We start from the raw sequence: 13,992 nt of genomic DNA, 5'->3' as shown, positions 1-13,992 counted from the left end.
CTCACGTACGTACACAAGCTGCATGCGTGCATGCTCACGAACACATGCCCAACACCTAGACCCAGGCTGCATGCATGCATGCTGCACGCCCCCAGGCTACCATATTGGAGTTGACACACCATCTCTTGGCAACGATCTTAATTACATGCATATATAAGCCTAAGCACATCCTGCATCAAGATCCATGGTTGTACTGTTTAATGTTTAAACTGATTAGAAATTATTTTACTTTCGTGTACATCTAGCTATTGTGACATGCTTAAATAGTGTCACATGATCCTACCATAGGAAAAAAAATTAAACGATTACAACTATTTGATATGCGTTTGGAAAATGGGCATTAAGTCAAATTGCTCTCCACCACCCGATGAAGATCCAAAGGCTCAACCCCCTTCTTATTCTCCCTATACAAATACTAAAATAAAATCATGTAGAAAAAAACCACAAAAAGAAATACTCCCATTTACTTCTTTTAGAAAAAACAAAATTTCTGGTCAAAATAGTGTGAAGGCCTAGAATAGCAATAATTTTCATTTTTTTTTCATGAAGTCAACGCAGGTTTTTTATTCGTGAAATTTTACATATTCCCTCCTTTTTTATATACAAGGCCACAAACTCATATTACATGCACCAATGTAAAATTTAAGGTAATGCCTGCTTTACAATTTAGTTTTTCTCTACGTTTACTAGGATCATTAATACGCCACATGCATGCAAGGAAACTGAGTAGAGGAGTAGTTGATTGTCATTATGACTGCATGCATGCAAGTATTAAACAGGTTGCTAATACGGAAAAATATAATTAATTTTGCCTCAATTACTGTTGGTGTCCTTGTATAGATGCAAATGTATATTCCATAGTGACCTCGTATAAGTAAATGGGCGGAGTATTGGTGCAAAAAAAGTTAAGTTTATTCTAAAAAAACTTCTAAACTTTTTTGTCTTTTATTTTATTTGTTCATTTTTTTTCTCATATGAGGTATATATACACCCAGAAATCAAAGAGTATTTCCCGAAGGATAAATTGCCATAATGCTACATCCACATCTGGTTTATAGAGATTGTACGGAGCCTTCCATAATAAGAGCATCTCCAACAGCTGTCGAACGCGCCGCGCGCTAAAAACTATTTTGCCGCGCGCCCATCGCCTGATTTGGCGCGGCGTGCAGCGCTGGCTCCTGCAGCCGTGCTAAAATGCAGCGCGCACGACTCTCGCACAAACAACATATGCATTCCAAAAACAGAAGCAAAAAGATCAAACACAAACAAAAATAAATCAAAATAAATAGTTCAATTTCGTTATTACAACTCAAACAAACAGTTTATCGTTCAATACAACAAATAGTGCAATAAACACAACAAATAGTTCAACAATACAATATCGAACGTATAAATCATGATGCTCTTTGTCGTCCATTCCATGCCCACCACTCCTCAATGAGATCCTTCTGAAGATCGTTATGCGCTGCGGGATGTCGAATGGCATGATAGGAGGCAACAAAACGGGCCACCCTTTCAGCCCTCCGTCGCACTCGCACGGGATGTCCCAAGAGCTCATACTGAGAGTAGTCTACATCTTGGCCACGCTCATTCTCGATTATCATGTTATGCATGATCACACAAGCGTGCATGATGTACCAAAGCATTTTCTGATCCCAAAATTTAGCCGGTCCTCTCACAATAGCAAATTGGGCTTGCAAAATCTTAAAAACGCTCTCCACATCTTTTCTAGCAGCCGCCTGAGCATTGTGCAAATCAAAATTGGGCTTGCAAGATTTTTCTTACCTTGCGGGCGCCGAGCGGCAGCGAGCACCCGGGCGCTGTTCGTCGGAGGACGGACGCGCGCGAGGGGCGGCGGTGACTAGAGGGGGGCGGAGAAGCCGCCGCAGCGCGGGGATAGGTCGGGGAAGTGCCGGAACGGTCGCCGGATGGCGCGGTCGGCGCGGCGCCGCGGCTGAGGGGGGGGGGAGAGTTGCAAGCGAGCGCGCGGGAGCGGGCGCAGCAAATAAGCGGCGCGCGATGAAGTTTCAACCCGCGCGCTGAACTAGATATGCCGCGCGCGCAGTTTTTGCGCGCCCGCTGGAACCAGCATACCGATTGCGCACGTGCTAAAATGGGCAATTTTGCGGCGCGGCGCTAATTTGGCGCGGCTGTTGGAGATGCTCTAACTCCATAAATGCCCCCCCCCTGATTTCACTGGGTGGGGCCCCTTCCTTTTTCTTCTCTAACCAAATCTTGCCATGTCATATTGTCCGTACATTCCCTTACAAATCCCCTGTAGATGTAGCTTTCTCGCCAAATTGAGCTTTATCTGAGTGAGCATCCCATTCTTTGTGCGCGGAGAGGGAGTTATGGGAAGCTACAATGTGTAAGCAACCTGTGCCTTTCAGTGATTCGTTTCCAAAAGAAGACACCTACGGACACTCCATCGCCATGAACCCACCATTCGCGGAACGAGCACAGCATATAGGAGTGGAGTATACATTACCTAGTGACTGTATTCCCGACCGGCAATCATGGCGACGGAGCCGACAGAGGACATCGAGTTCCTCTGGAAGTGGCGCAAGTACCTGCTGCTGCTCGCCACGCTGGTCGCTAGCGTCACCTACGTGGCCGGCCTCAACCCGCCGGGCGGCATCAGGTCCGAGGATGGAGGCAACGAGCCAGAGTACCGCGCCGGCGCCGTCCACCCGCATCCGCCGGCACCGGCAGCCCCGGCGCCCGCGGTCTACCCGTTCCGCGTCGGCGATCCAGTGCTCGTGCACACCTACTCGCGCCGGTACACCGCTTTCTTCTACTCCAACGCGACCGCCTTCGTCGCGTCGCTGGTGGTCATCATGTTCCTGCTGGACCGGCGCATCAGCGGCAACCGCGTGGGCCTCACCGTGCTCCGCTCCGCCATGCTGCTCGACCTGCTCGCGCTCATGGCCGCCTTCGCCGCCGGGAGCTGCCGCAACGTGTTCGCCTCCATCTACGTCTCCGCGCTCTTCGGCCTCGTCTTCGCCTACGTCGCCGTCCACGTCTACGCGGAAACGCGTGGGAAGAAAATACCGGTGGACTCGTGTGCTTGGCGGAGCCCCGAGGAGGAGAAGCGCCTCAAGGAGCGCCGCAAGTTCCTCCTGCTGCTCGCCACCTTCGCCACGCCGCTGACGTACGGCGCGGGGCTGGCGCCGCCGGGAGGCTTCTGGAGCGAGACCAGGCCGGGGCATCGCGCCGGCGCCCCGCTGCTGCACGACGGACCCTACAAGATCCGCTACCACGCCTTCTTCTACGCCAACGCCAACTCCTTCGTCGCCTCCCTCGCCATCATCATGCTCCTCGCCAGCTCCTACGCGCTGCCCGTGTGCGTCCTGGTGGAGCTGCTGGGCCTCATGGCCGCGTACGCCGCCGGGAGCTGCCGGTGGATCACCACCACCGTGTACATCATATTCCTCGTCGGCGCCGTTTTCCTCTACATTCTGCTGCAGGTGGTCATCGCCGGGCACACCAAGGGCATGTTCACGAAATGCCGTCGACGCATCTGCCGCATACTGACCTGCGCCGACCTGCCGCCGCCAGACACGTACGTAAATGTAATCAAGCTCACACCCCGTTGATCTACACATACAGTGCGAGCTTCATCTCCACTTTTTTTTGTCAGTTTTGCTAGAACTCATCTAGATGAGATACTCATTCACCTTTTATAGCCATTGAATGTGTGCTGACGTGGGTTGTACCTGTTTTTTTTCAACGTGAATGAGACCAAATTATATGTCATCTAAATGAGTTCTAGGCATTCCTTTTTTTGTCCCTATATATAGGGAAAAGAACCAGCCGCCACCGGAGCCGGACACGCTGCCGGAGAATGCTATTGTTAATGCCCCGCAAGAACAAGGAGGAGAAACGGGGACATCCGACGCCGGCATTGCCAAGCCTGGAGAGAATGTGGAGGAGTCACGGTCGCTTCTGCTGCTGCTGGCGACGCTGGCCGCGACAGTGACCTACCAGGCAGGGCTGAGCCCGCCCGGCGGCGTCTGGCCGGAAGGGCGTCCGGGGCACACCGCGGGGAACCCAGTTCTCCATGACATGGACCCCAAGAGGTACAAGGCGTTCTACCACTGCAACACGGCGGCCTTCGTCGCGTCTCTGGTGGTCATCGTCATCGTCCAGAGCAAGGAGCTGAGCTCGGGCGCCGTAGTCAGGCGCGCCGCCCTCAACACGGTCATGATACTAGACTTGTTCGGCCTCATGGGCGCCTATGTTGCCGGGAGCTGCCGGGATACCACCACCACCATCTACGTCGCCGCCCTCGCCGTCGCCGTCTTCGTCTACTCCATCGCCAAGGTCGTGGCGTTCTCGGCTAAGCGGCGCCAAATCAAGCTGGTTCAATGGGTGCAAAGCCTGTCCATGAAGGTTGCTGGGTGCCTCAACCTTTCCCAGCCCGGGTCCGGGAATCCTGACGACCTTGAGAGGAAGCGCAAGTTCTTGCTGCAGCTTGCCATCCTCGCCGCCACCGTCACGTACCAGACCGGATTGAACCCACCGGGTGGGTTTTGGACGAAGAGCAACGGGAACAAGTTGGTCACTGCCGGCGACCCAATCCTCCTCGACTACTACGGGGTCAGGTTCTTCTATTGCAACGCGACGGGGTTCATGGCGTCCGTCGCCGTCATTCTCCTCTTGGTGAACCAGACGCTGTCCAAGGGGGGCATTCGGAGCAACGCCCTCCATGTCTGCATCATGACCGGGCTGCTGGGCCTCATGGGCGCATATGCTGCAGGCAGCTGCCGGAAACTGCGCACCTCCATCTATGTCTTTGCGCTCGTGGCCGCCGTGGTCGCCTTCCTCTTCCTGCAGATCATAATTTACGTGTCCGCACACCGAGTCCGTTCGTCAGAGCTGCCATGGGTTCCGAAGTGGTCCTTGTTCGAGACGCTGTCGACGGGGCCGGGCGGTGGCGGCCGCAAGAACAAAAGCAAGGAGATCACCGCCGAAGATAAACGGGAAAGCGAGAGGTACCTGAAGCGCAAGTACCTGATGTTGCTCGGCATCCTCGCGGCCAGCGTGACGTACCAGGCGGGTCTCGCGCCTCCCGGAGGCACGTGGGGTGACGACGACACCCCGTCGTTGTCCCCGTCGTCGTCCCCGTCGGCACACCCGCCCACCGTCGCCGGCAACCCGATCCTGCTTGACTTCAACGCTGCACGGTACCAAGCATTCTTCTACTGCAACGCGACTTCCTTTGTGGCCTCCGTCGTCGTCATCCTGCTGCTGCTGCAGCGCACCGTGAAGAAGCAGCAGCCCGGCGCGCCGCTGCGGACGTTGCAGACCGCCGTGGTGCTGGACCTGCTCGGCCTGCTTGGCGCGTACGCCGTCGGCAGCTGCAGGGACTGGGAGACGTCTGCCTACGTCATCGCGCTCGTAGCCGTCGTGGTCGTCTTCATTGCGCTGCACGTGCTGTTGTCGTTCGACATCGTGTTTAACAAGGCCAGGAAGCTACTGCCGAGGAAATACTTTGGAGGTGGCAACGATGTTGAGGCCCAGCCCAGGAATCCCGATCAGGCCAGCCGCCATGACAGCATGGAGAATGCCTAGTTTATGTTTTCTTTGCTTGTTTGCGTTCTTTTGATTCCCAATGCGTGCGCCACAGGTTCCATTTGATGTGTCTTGTATGTGGAGCAATGAACAAGTATTTGTAAATTTTGATTAACTCAATCCAATTCAATTGTTCATTTCTTTTAGTTGGAGGGAATTCTGGGGACATGTTTATTTTCGCTTTATTGCTTCACTACATCATAAGTTGAATCAACGGTGAAGATTAGAATGTACCTCCTCAAATGGAAGGGCACGGTCGTCTAGCAATAATTAATTTTTCTAATTTGCTAAATTTCAGTTGACTCAGACTTGGTTATGCATCAGTTAATGCTATACTCCTCGGATCTTACACGGAGATCCGTGTTTTAGTTTTTTCTTCTTTTTTGTATGTTATCTGTATCTAAACACGATGATGTTACTAGACCGAGACTTGGTTAAAGTATCGGTCGACTAAGATCTAGTCACACCCTTAACTTTTCAATTTTGTTAAATCTCAATAGATTCAGACTTTGTTATGTCTCGGTGATGCTATATTCCTTAGATCTTACACAAAAATCCATGCAAATTTTACTCTTTTTTTGTTATTTCTCCCATTTCTTTTTCATTTGTTATTTGTATCTAAACATGGTGATGTCACTTGACCGAGATATGGTCAAGTATCAATCATCAGTTGACTGAGTCTAATCACACCTTTAACTTTTTGATTTTGGTAAATCTCAGTTTACTTGGATTTAGTTATGTCCGAGGCGATGCTATATTCCTTAGATCTTACATAGAGATCCATGCCATTTTTTATATTTAGTTCTTTTTTCATTTTATATGTTATTTGTATCTAAACAAGATGATGTCACTAGACTGAGACTTGGTTAAGTATTAGTCGACTGAGATCTAGTCACACCCTTAAGTTTTTTTATTTGGCAAAATCTCAGTTGACTCAAACTTAGTTATCTCTCAGTCGCTACTACATTCCTTAGATCTTACATGTAGATCTGTGAAAATTTCTTTTTAGTTTTTTTTTCTTTCTATATGTTATTTGTATTTAAACATGATGATGTCACAGAGAGACTTGGTTAAGTATCAGCCGAGTGGGATCTAGTCACACTCTTAACTTTTTAATACAGTATATCTCCTTTAAACACCCGTTTGAACCCAAGTTTCCATCGATGTACGTAGTCTCTCTCTATATGCGCGCGCAGGGGGGGGGGGGGGTGTCTTTCTCTGTTTTACGTTCTACTTTGTGGTTCACAGCAGGACGACATCGCGTCGTAAACTCCATGGCGATCCCCTCCACAACTCCAATCTACGTCATGAGGCTCGGACAAGATATCCAGCAGATGCTCCGCCTGAGAAGATGAGTAGTAGTATAGTCTCGTTGAAGTGCGGCGGGTCACCGGGGTCGTTCGTTCTGGCAAAAGCGTAATGTACAAATATGAGCCACTCACTGACTGTGGGTAGTCCATCTCGTCCTCGAGCCCTCTCAACGTTGACATGGCATGGATGACGTTTGGGTTGCTCCAACAGACCATGTACATTCGGGCATCGGTTGGACGGTGCACGCCTTTAGTGTCAAAAAACTTCTTACATTACGGGACAAAGTGAGTATCAATCATCTGGCCGATCCACGTGTTTCGTTGGTCGCCTCGAGTAACCGCCACATTTATGTGGGCCCGTCACTGTTTTGATCCCTCTTCTCCTTATCTCTAATAGCGTTGTCTTAGCCACACGTTTCTCCCACCTAAACGCACCCCTTCGCTCCTTCCCTTTCTCCTACCTCTATCTCTCTCCTGGGTCTCGTCTGCGGTTGGCTTTCTCTGTCCTTAGATGGTTGTCTTGGATGCGCTTTTAGCAATAGCTCCCGCCCAACTAGTGTTGTTGCGAAGGGACAGTTGATGTTAAGTTTAATGAGGGGCCACAAGTCAAAGGTTGTCAATATTAACAGAACCAAGAATCATAAATTAACACTGATCCAACAACCTTATGAATTATTGCGCTAACTATCATATTGCAGCCATCTTTTAGAAGTTGCTCCCTCCGTTCCTTTATATAAGGTGTATTTGTTTTTTGATAAAATTCCAGAATGTAAGGTGCATTTCTTCTAATTCCTCATAATCCCTTGTTAGCCCTCCAGAAAAAGGGAAAGTATCTCTCTCCTGATTGTATGTATCTCTCCTTGTAGCAAAAGAAAGAAAGTATTTCTCCGTCAATTGCATGTATCGCTTACTTTACTGGACTAACTGATTTACTTGCCACTAACAAACAAATTTGCCAAGGGTAATTTCATCGTAACATGTCTATAATTATGTGCCTTGATCACCGTGCCAAAAATAATGCACTTTACATAAAGGAACGGAGGGAGCAACTTCTAGTATATATCAGAACGTCTGTGCGTATGATACTTCTATGTACTCCCTCCGTTCCAAAATAGATGACTCAACTTTGTACTAACTATTGTATAAAGTTAATACAAAGTTAGGTCATCTATTTTGGAACGGAGGGAGTACAATTTATGTCCGATAATCAATCCAATGGCATGCTGTAATTTTGTTCTACGGAATGTCTATGCACACAACCTTTTAGGCCCAACCTGCACACGACACTATGATCCGTGTCTCATTTTTCAAGTGGCAACTTGATCCACGGTGGTTAACTAGCGTCAGCCAGGTATTGTGAAAAAACGTCGGGCGCCTAGCACTACTCTTTGTTCTAAGCATGGATGCTTCTGAGTGCATCATCACACCAATCGGACACATTATATCATTTGCATGTACTTGAGTTGATGACTAGCATAGATAAGGTGATTAGTTGGGTGACGTTATGTGCACATGCTTTTCTTCGTCAGAGAACTTGTGTGTGTGCACATGACGTGGTCGACGCACTTGCACAAGTGTTCTGATGCATACATTCAGTTATCGAGGAAATCAAATACGGTTATGCACAATTAAGTTGTTGAGAAAAGCAAGCCAAGGTGGTCTAGAGTGTGGAGGTATAGAATTGTAAATATAAACTGGGACATCATAGACAACAAGTGTAACATTTAAATTAGTAGAGAGTAGGTATAGCAGGGATTTAAACCTCATCAAATAAACATAAGCATTTTATTTGTATATTTCCACTGATATCTCGACTCAGAATTCAAAGAAACCCCTTTCTTTTAAGCTCTCGATAGTCTCTTTAATAGTTGTCTCGAGAGGAATCAGTTCGACACCCAAGCTTCTTATCTTGTCCGTCGATACTTGGTAGGTTGGAAAAAGTGGCTCGTCATCTCCACGCCTGCGAAGAAGAAATAAACAAAATATTTACTGAGCTATGCAAATGAACCACTTTAGCAGTTATGGTGGTGTTATAGTAGTATTGTGGAATGACATTTTTTAATTATATTTAGTCACTTGAAAAAATATTTAAAATAAACAACAGGAATATCCAGCATTGTACAACATACAACCGGGGCGCTTAACCAACGCACGGGGGCATTATTTGAGAGACTGCTTGCAAAGAATGTCCACTTACTTGTATGGGAGTGGAATGTTCGGATACATCTTGCTTATGATCTTGACAAGCTCCAAGTAGTGAGCAACTCTTTCAACAATGCAATATCTTCCATCTGCTGAAGGAACTTCATATGCAAGGATATGTGCCAGTGCCACATCTTTTACATTTACCCATCCATGGGCAATATTAGGGTATGTAGAAGATGACCCTACATGAAAATGAGAAGAAAAAAAGAGTACCGTAACCAAAACAGATCGAACGTATTTCCCGTATTCGAAGTGCTTAAAAGATTCCCCATTAAAAAATTAATAGGATTAACATGACATAATACACGGCAGCTTTATTTTGAAAATATGTGTCAAATGCATTTTATCTTGACATAAATATGCGTTAAATGCATTTTATCTTGTTTGTGTTACCACAAGATTAGTTATTGGTGTTTTATTTTGAAAATAACACAAAAAATGGGTCAAACCACGTACCATTGATTAGATTTAAGATTACTTCAACACTAGCATTCAGTGTAGGCTGCAGCAGGGGACCGATGACCATTGTTGGGTGCATTACAACTATTTCAAGTTCATTATCTTTGGAGAACTTCCACGCAGCCTCCTCTGCAAGGGTCTTGGACAAGACATACCATTGCTGAAGGAGAACAAAGTTGAGGAATTTTTTTTAGTGAGAACTCTTATATATGGCCCATATGCATATTTTCAAATATAAATAAAAGAAGATTTTGAGAAGGATAAATAAAAGATGATGAAATGAAGCAAAGCAAGAAACTTGAGTATTGTCTCCACTTTGTCAAGCTAGATTGACAAAAGCACGAAATCTCTTCTACAAGGCAAAAATCACAACTAATTAAACTTACATGTTCGATACAAGAAATCAAATGCTTATCCCGATGTAAAATGATATGCTCATGTTGATAAGTGCAGGCGCGGGATTCTTAGTGAAGTGAACAAGTATCCATCGGAACGTTCATTTGATTACAAAGTTGTATATATTCTTCAGAACGAGTTTGACATGCCCCCAATGGACCCGTGCATAGGCTGTTTCGCAACTGCAGTTGCTTAGTAGTGATGGAATCAACTATATGAATATTAATTTTCACAAAAATAATAATATAAATGTTACTTGACCACGTAGGACTCTGTCAAAAAAGAAACAATTAGAGATATCTTTCTTCAGTGCATGTTTGGTCATGCTACATGATCAATCATTGAGGTGATCTCTAAGTTTTATCCACTCATACTGTCTTGAATATGTTTGACACTTGACTATGTGGCCTTAGTAACAACATTATAGCCTTATCTAAGTGAGGGGTTGCGGCTTTACTTTGGTCGCTTTGGCTAGAAATGATGTGGATTTTAACCCAAAAAAGTCCTCGTTTGTGTTGCAAGTTACCTATGAGTGCATGTGCACATTGGCTCTGGGCATGGTCTGCTATTCCAACTATTTAGGTGGCCTATGCGCGTGGGGAGAAAGATGTCCGACAACATTTTTACCCTACATGGCTTTGCAGTCTATCAATGGGCGCTCCGGCCGGCTTTATACCCATTTTTCTGTATGTTACCTTGTGTGTTGTATCGGTTGTGCATCTTTCTGCAAAGGCTGGGTGTGAACTCGCATTGACTATATCATCTTGATACGATATTAGAGTAAATAAAAACGTCCTTTATGGAGAAAAGAAACCACATGGATCTCTGACATAAATGCTACTAGCAGAACAAGATCAGTTGGCAGTGAATTACCAAGACCGCAAATAGTTTTGGGACAATTAATAAAGGCGTGTAGTTACCTGGTGCTTTTCACATAGCTCTGGAACTGAAAACCATGTCTCGTCAACAATTACATCAGGGGTCCTTGGTTTCCCGTTAAAGGTAACAGCAGCCATGGACGATGTTATGACCACTCTTTTGACAGAAGCTTTCTTGCAGGAACGCAGAACGTCAAGTGTTCCACTGACTGCTGCTTCAAGTAACTCGGCCTGATATTTATAATATATATGAGAGAATATGATTAGTGAAAATATGTTTATTAAATATGCAAAGAAATATCACATTAGTAATTAACCTTGGGATCTTTGATAGTGAAGAAAACTGGAGAAGCCGCATGGAAGACACACTCGCAACCGTCAATGGCAGCATCGAAAGAGCCTTCTTCTAACAAGTTTGCATTGAACAGCTGCAGCCTATCGTTTGCTCCATCAAGAGCACGCAGGTGCCATGTTTTATCTGGGTCAGCTGAAAAAAGTGATGGATAGATCATATTAGTAGACTGCAATGCATATGACTGTTAATTCATCCCTGCTACCGTCACTACATATAGCTAGCTAGCTTGTCCATGTGTCTCGCCCCTACCTTCCTGGAGAGCGGCGTTTTGGTGCTCTGGTGCATTTGCATCCACGTGAACGGTGAATTAAGAAAAACAATTTGAAAATCTGATTTTTTTTTTATGCATGAAAGATAAGAGATTGTTCTAGGTGTGACATCCGTGGAGCTCAGAGCTCGGTACAAAAAAAAACTCAGAGATCCTTGGATGTCATCTAAGCACGAAAAGTTGCAAGCACGTAGCAGAGTCTCTCCTCTTTTTTTTTGTGAGAATCAGGGAGGGGAGGGGTTCCCCACCTGAATATATTACTCAAAGTGGGCAGAATACCAGAGTGGTGATCCAGTTTATAAGGAAAACCGGATCAAAAAACTTAACAAATTGACCCTGTTTATAAGGGAAACCGGGCCGAAAACCGTACAAGGCACGGCCTAGCTGGCAGACATAAGACCATCACCATGAGAGACAAGTGGATGTGGGGGTCGTCGAGAGATCACAATACCAGGACTTTGCAAACAGCCGAACGCATCGGCGGGCATACCGGCCCCATGGCACAACTCAGGAGCATCCACAATCAACGAGTGTCATCCCAGACACGAACCTTGACTGGGGCTCCGTCACAGAAAAACGGAACGAATAGCAGTTTGAGAGGCATCTTGCGCCATCCTTGAGCAAAGATGGGTCGAGATAACACAAAGAGCACCAAGCTCGCCGCAACACAACGGTAACCATGAGAGGGTCTTGAGCAACCATTATCAACCTGAGCCGCACGAGAACACCACCGTAGACGAAGAGCTTCAATCAACCGAGACCATCCATGACGCCTCAAAGCTATTGGTGCAGCCGAAAGGCAACGAGCGACCGAGTCCACACCCAGACGAAGAGTCACACGCAGCCGAGTCTACATCACAACAGCGGCACCGCCGGCGAAGCCGAAGGGCATCAAGGAGCCGAGTCTACACCCGGATTGCTTCTCCGAGCACACCAGCGCAAGCCGGCCGCGCCACCACCACCGTCCAACCCGCAGTGAGCAGCCACCACACAATCGACCAAGCTGATGCCTTCAGAAAGGAATGCGACGCGAAAAGCGCCGCCATCGGCCGTTCCGGACAGACCAGGAACATGGGTTTCCCCAGGAGCCTCGAAGGGGGAGTCACCATGACAACGATGCCCCCAAGGAGGTAAGCGGCACCCGCGGGCGTCACCATCGCCGGCTCTGGCAGGAGCAGTGGCTTTCGCCCAAGTGAGCAGACCACCTCCAAGGAGCACCGGTAGACTGTGAATCGCTGCTCCCTGCACCACCACAGAGCAAGAGTCACTGCAGCCCGCCGCCGCACGTGACCAAATCCGGACCACCGCAGGCCAGATCCACCACAGTCAACCGCACCTCGGGGAGACCACCGGCGGCCAACCACCAGAACGAGGCGACAGATCCATCGATGGCCTTCCGGACACACAGCCATCGGACAGCGCAAGCCACCGCAGTCTCTCCTCTTTGGTGCGCTTTTCTTAATATTTCTTAGAAATCTTTTAATATTCTATTCGAATGTACTGTTTATCGAAAGCATCTGAGCTCAGGATCAGAGTTGGATCTCTGATCTTACCGTAAGTTTAGCAAATATTTTAGCAAAAACAGGTACTACCGTGGGAGAGCAAGTGTGGGCACGTGGGAGGATAGGCTTTCCAACGAATGAGTGGACAGATAGATAGATGCTCCAGACTTGACTCACCGGTGTCCCGGACGGTGCCGTGGACGGTGTAGCCGCGATCGAGAAGGAGCTTGACGATCCAGGACGCGATATACCCGGAGGCGCCGGTGACGCAGACGACCTTCCCCGCAGCCCTGGAGCTCCCCTCCTCCACGTTCGATCCTTGTTGCTGCTTCTCTGCCATGGCCAAGTCTCTTTCGGAATACCTTACCTACAGGAGGAGGAGCAGGTTTTTGTTGGTGCCAAGCAAGCGCCATCCATGTCCACGCAGCGGTTTAGCAGAGTCTCTCCAGTAGCAGCAGCAACCACTCGTTCGAAATCCTGAACGCGAGCCGGGCCAGCCTCATCCGAAGTAAGATGGTTTTTTTTTTTTACAATTTTCTTTTTTAGAACGAAGACACTAGAAGCGTCCGGCTTTAAATTAATAAAGCCCACAACTAAGGCAGCATAACAAACAGAGTCATAGAACATCGAATACGAGCACGGAGGCTCAGGCCACGCCGACGCGGAGTCACAAGAGTTTTAAAACAGGCCAAAAAAAAGCACGCAGCGAGGCAGATACAAGGCCCGAAGCCAGAGCATAGAGTACGCAGGCTCGCTCGCGTGACAAAAGGGCCACTTCACGGCATAGAAGTGGCGGATGGCTCCCTAGCCAAAACGTAGACATGGCGAAGACGATTTTGCGCTTGCTTCAGTTTCTCAGCATCCTTGCGCCTCCCCAACGGACTCCACTGCTGCAGGAAAAGGTTGCATTTGTAAATTATGTTAGCAGGGTGTGATGGGAAGATTCCCTCGATCGCTAGTTTGTTTCTAGTGAGCCAGATAGCCCAGGCCAAGGCTCCGATGCAGCTCCAAAGCACATGTTTGTTGCCTCCCTGTACAGAGTCTA

General features: G+C 47.8%; 2 protein-coding genes across 2 annotated transcripts; one reads left to right on the top strand and one right to left on the bottom strand.

Moving 5' to 3' along the window:
- The first annotated feature begins 2,516 nt into the window (after nucleotides 1-2,516).
- LOC123100583 (uncharacterized) lies at nucleotides 2,517-3,626 on the top strand. The gene has a single exon (XM_044522491.1). It carries the CDS (start codon nucleotides 2,517-2,519, stop codon nucleotides 3,594-3,596), a length of 1,080 nt encoding a protein of 359 aa, XP_044378426.1. The 3' UTR covers nucleotides 3,597-3,626.
- A 4,926-nt stretch (nucleotides 3,627-8,552) lies between these two features.
- On the bottom strand, nucleotides 8,553-13,416 carry LOC123099018 (phenylacetaldehyde reductase). Its single transcript, XM_044521127.1, has 6 exons — nucleotides 13,125-13,416; nucleotides 11,140-11,309; nucleotides 10,865-11,053; nucleotides 9,546-9,708; nucleotides 9,082-9,271; nucleotides 8,553-8,844 (listed from the first exon to the last, which is right to left on the bottom strand). Exons 1-6 carry the CDS (start codon nucleotides 13,285-13,287, stop codon nucleotides 8,700-8,702), a joined length of 1,020 nt encoding a protein of 339 aa, XP_044377062.1. The 5' UTR covers nucleotides 13,288-13,416; the 3' UTR covers nucleotides 8,553-8,699.
- Nucleotides 13,417-13,992: the final 576 nt, after the last annotated feature.

The sequence above is a fragment of the Triticum aestivum genome, chromosome 4D (genome assembly GCF_018294505.1).
Source record: "Triticum aestivum cultivar Chinese Spring chromosome 4D, IWGSC CS RefSeq v2.1, whole genome shotgun sequence".
NCBI lineage: Eukaryota > Viridiplantae > Streptophyta > Magnoliopsida > Poales > Poaceae > Triticum > Triticum aestivum.
This window is presented reverse-complemented; position numbering and strand designations above follow the sequence as displayed.

Bases quoted from the DNA above. Each gene is read 5' to 3' on its own strand.
- LOC123100583 (XM_044522491.1), top strand. From the start codon at position 2,517: ATGGCGACGGAGCCGACAGAGGACATCGAGTTCCTCTGGAAGTGGCGC.
- LOC123099018 (XM_044521127.1), bottom strand. From the start codon at position 13,287: ATGGCAGAGAAGCAGCAACAAGGATCGAACGTGGAGGAGGGGAGCTCC. The intron at 9,709-10,864 runs GTAACTACACGC...GTTCTCCTTCAG, and splicing joins AGCTATGTGAAAAGCACCAG to CAATGGTATGTCTTGTCCAA. The intron at 8,845-9,081 runs GTAAGTGGACAT...TCTTCTTCGCAG, and splicing joins AACATTCCACTCCCATACAA to GCGTGGAGATGACGAGCCAC.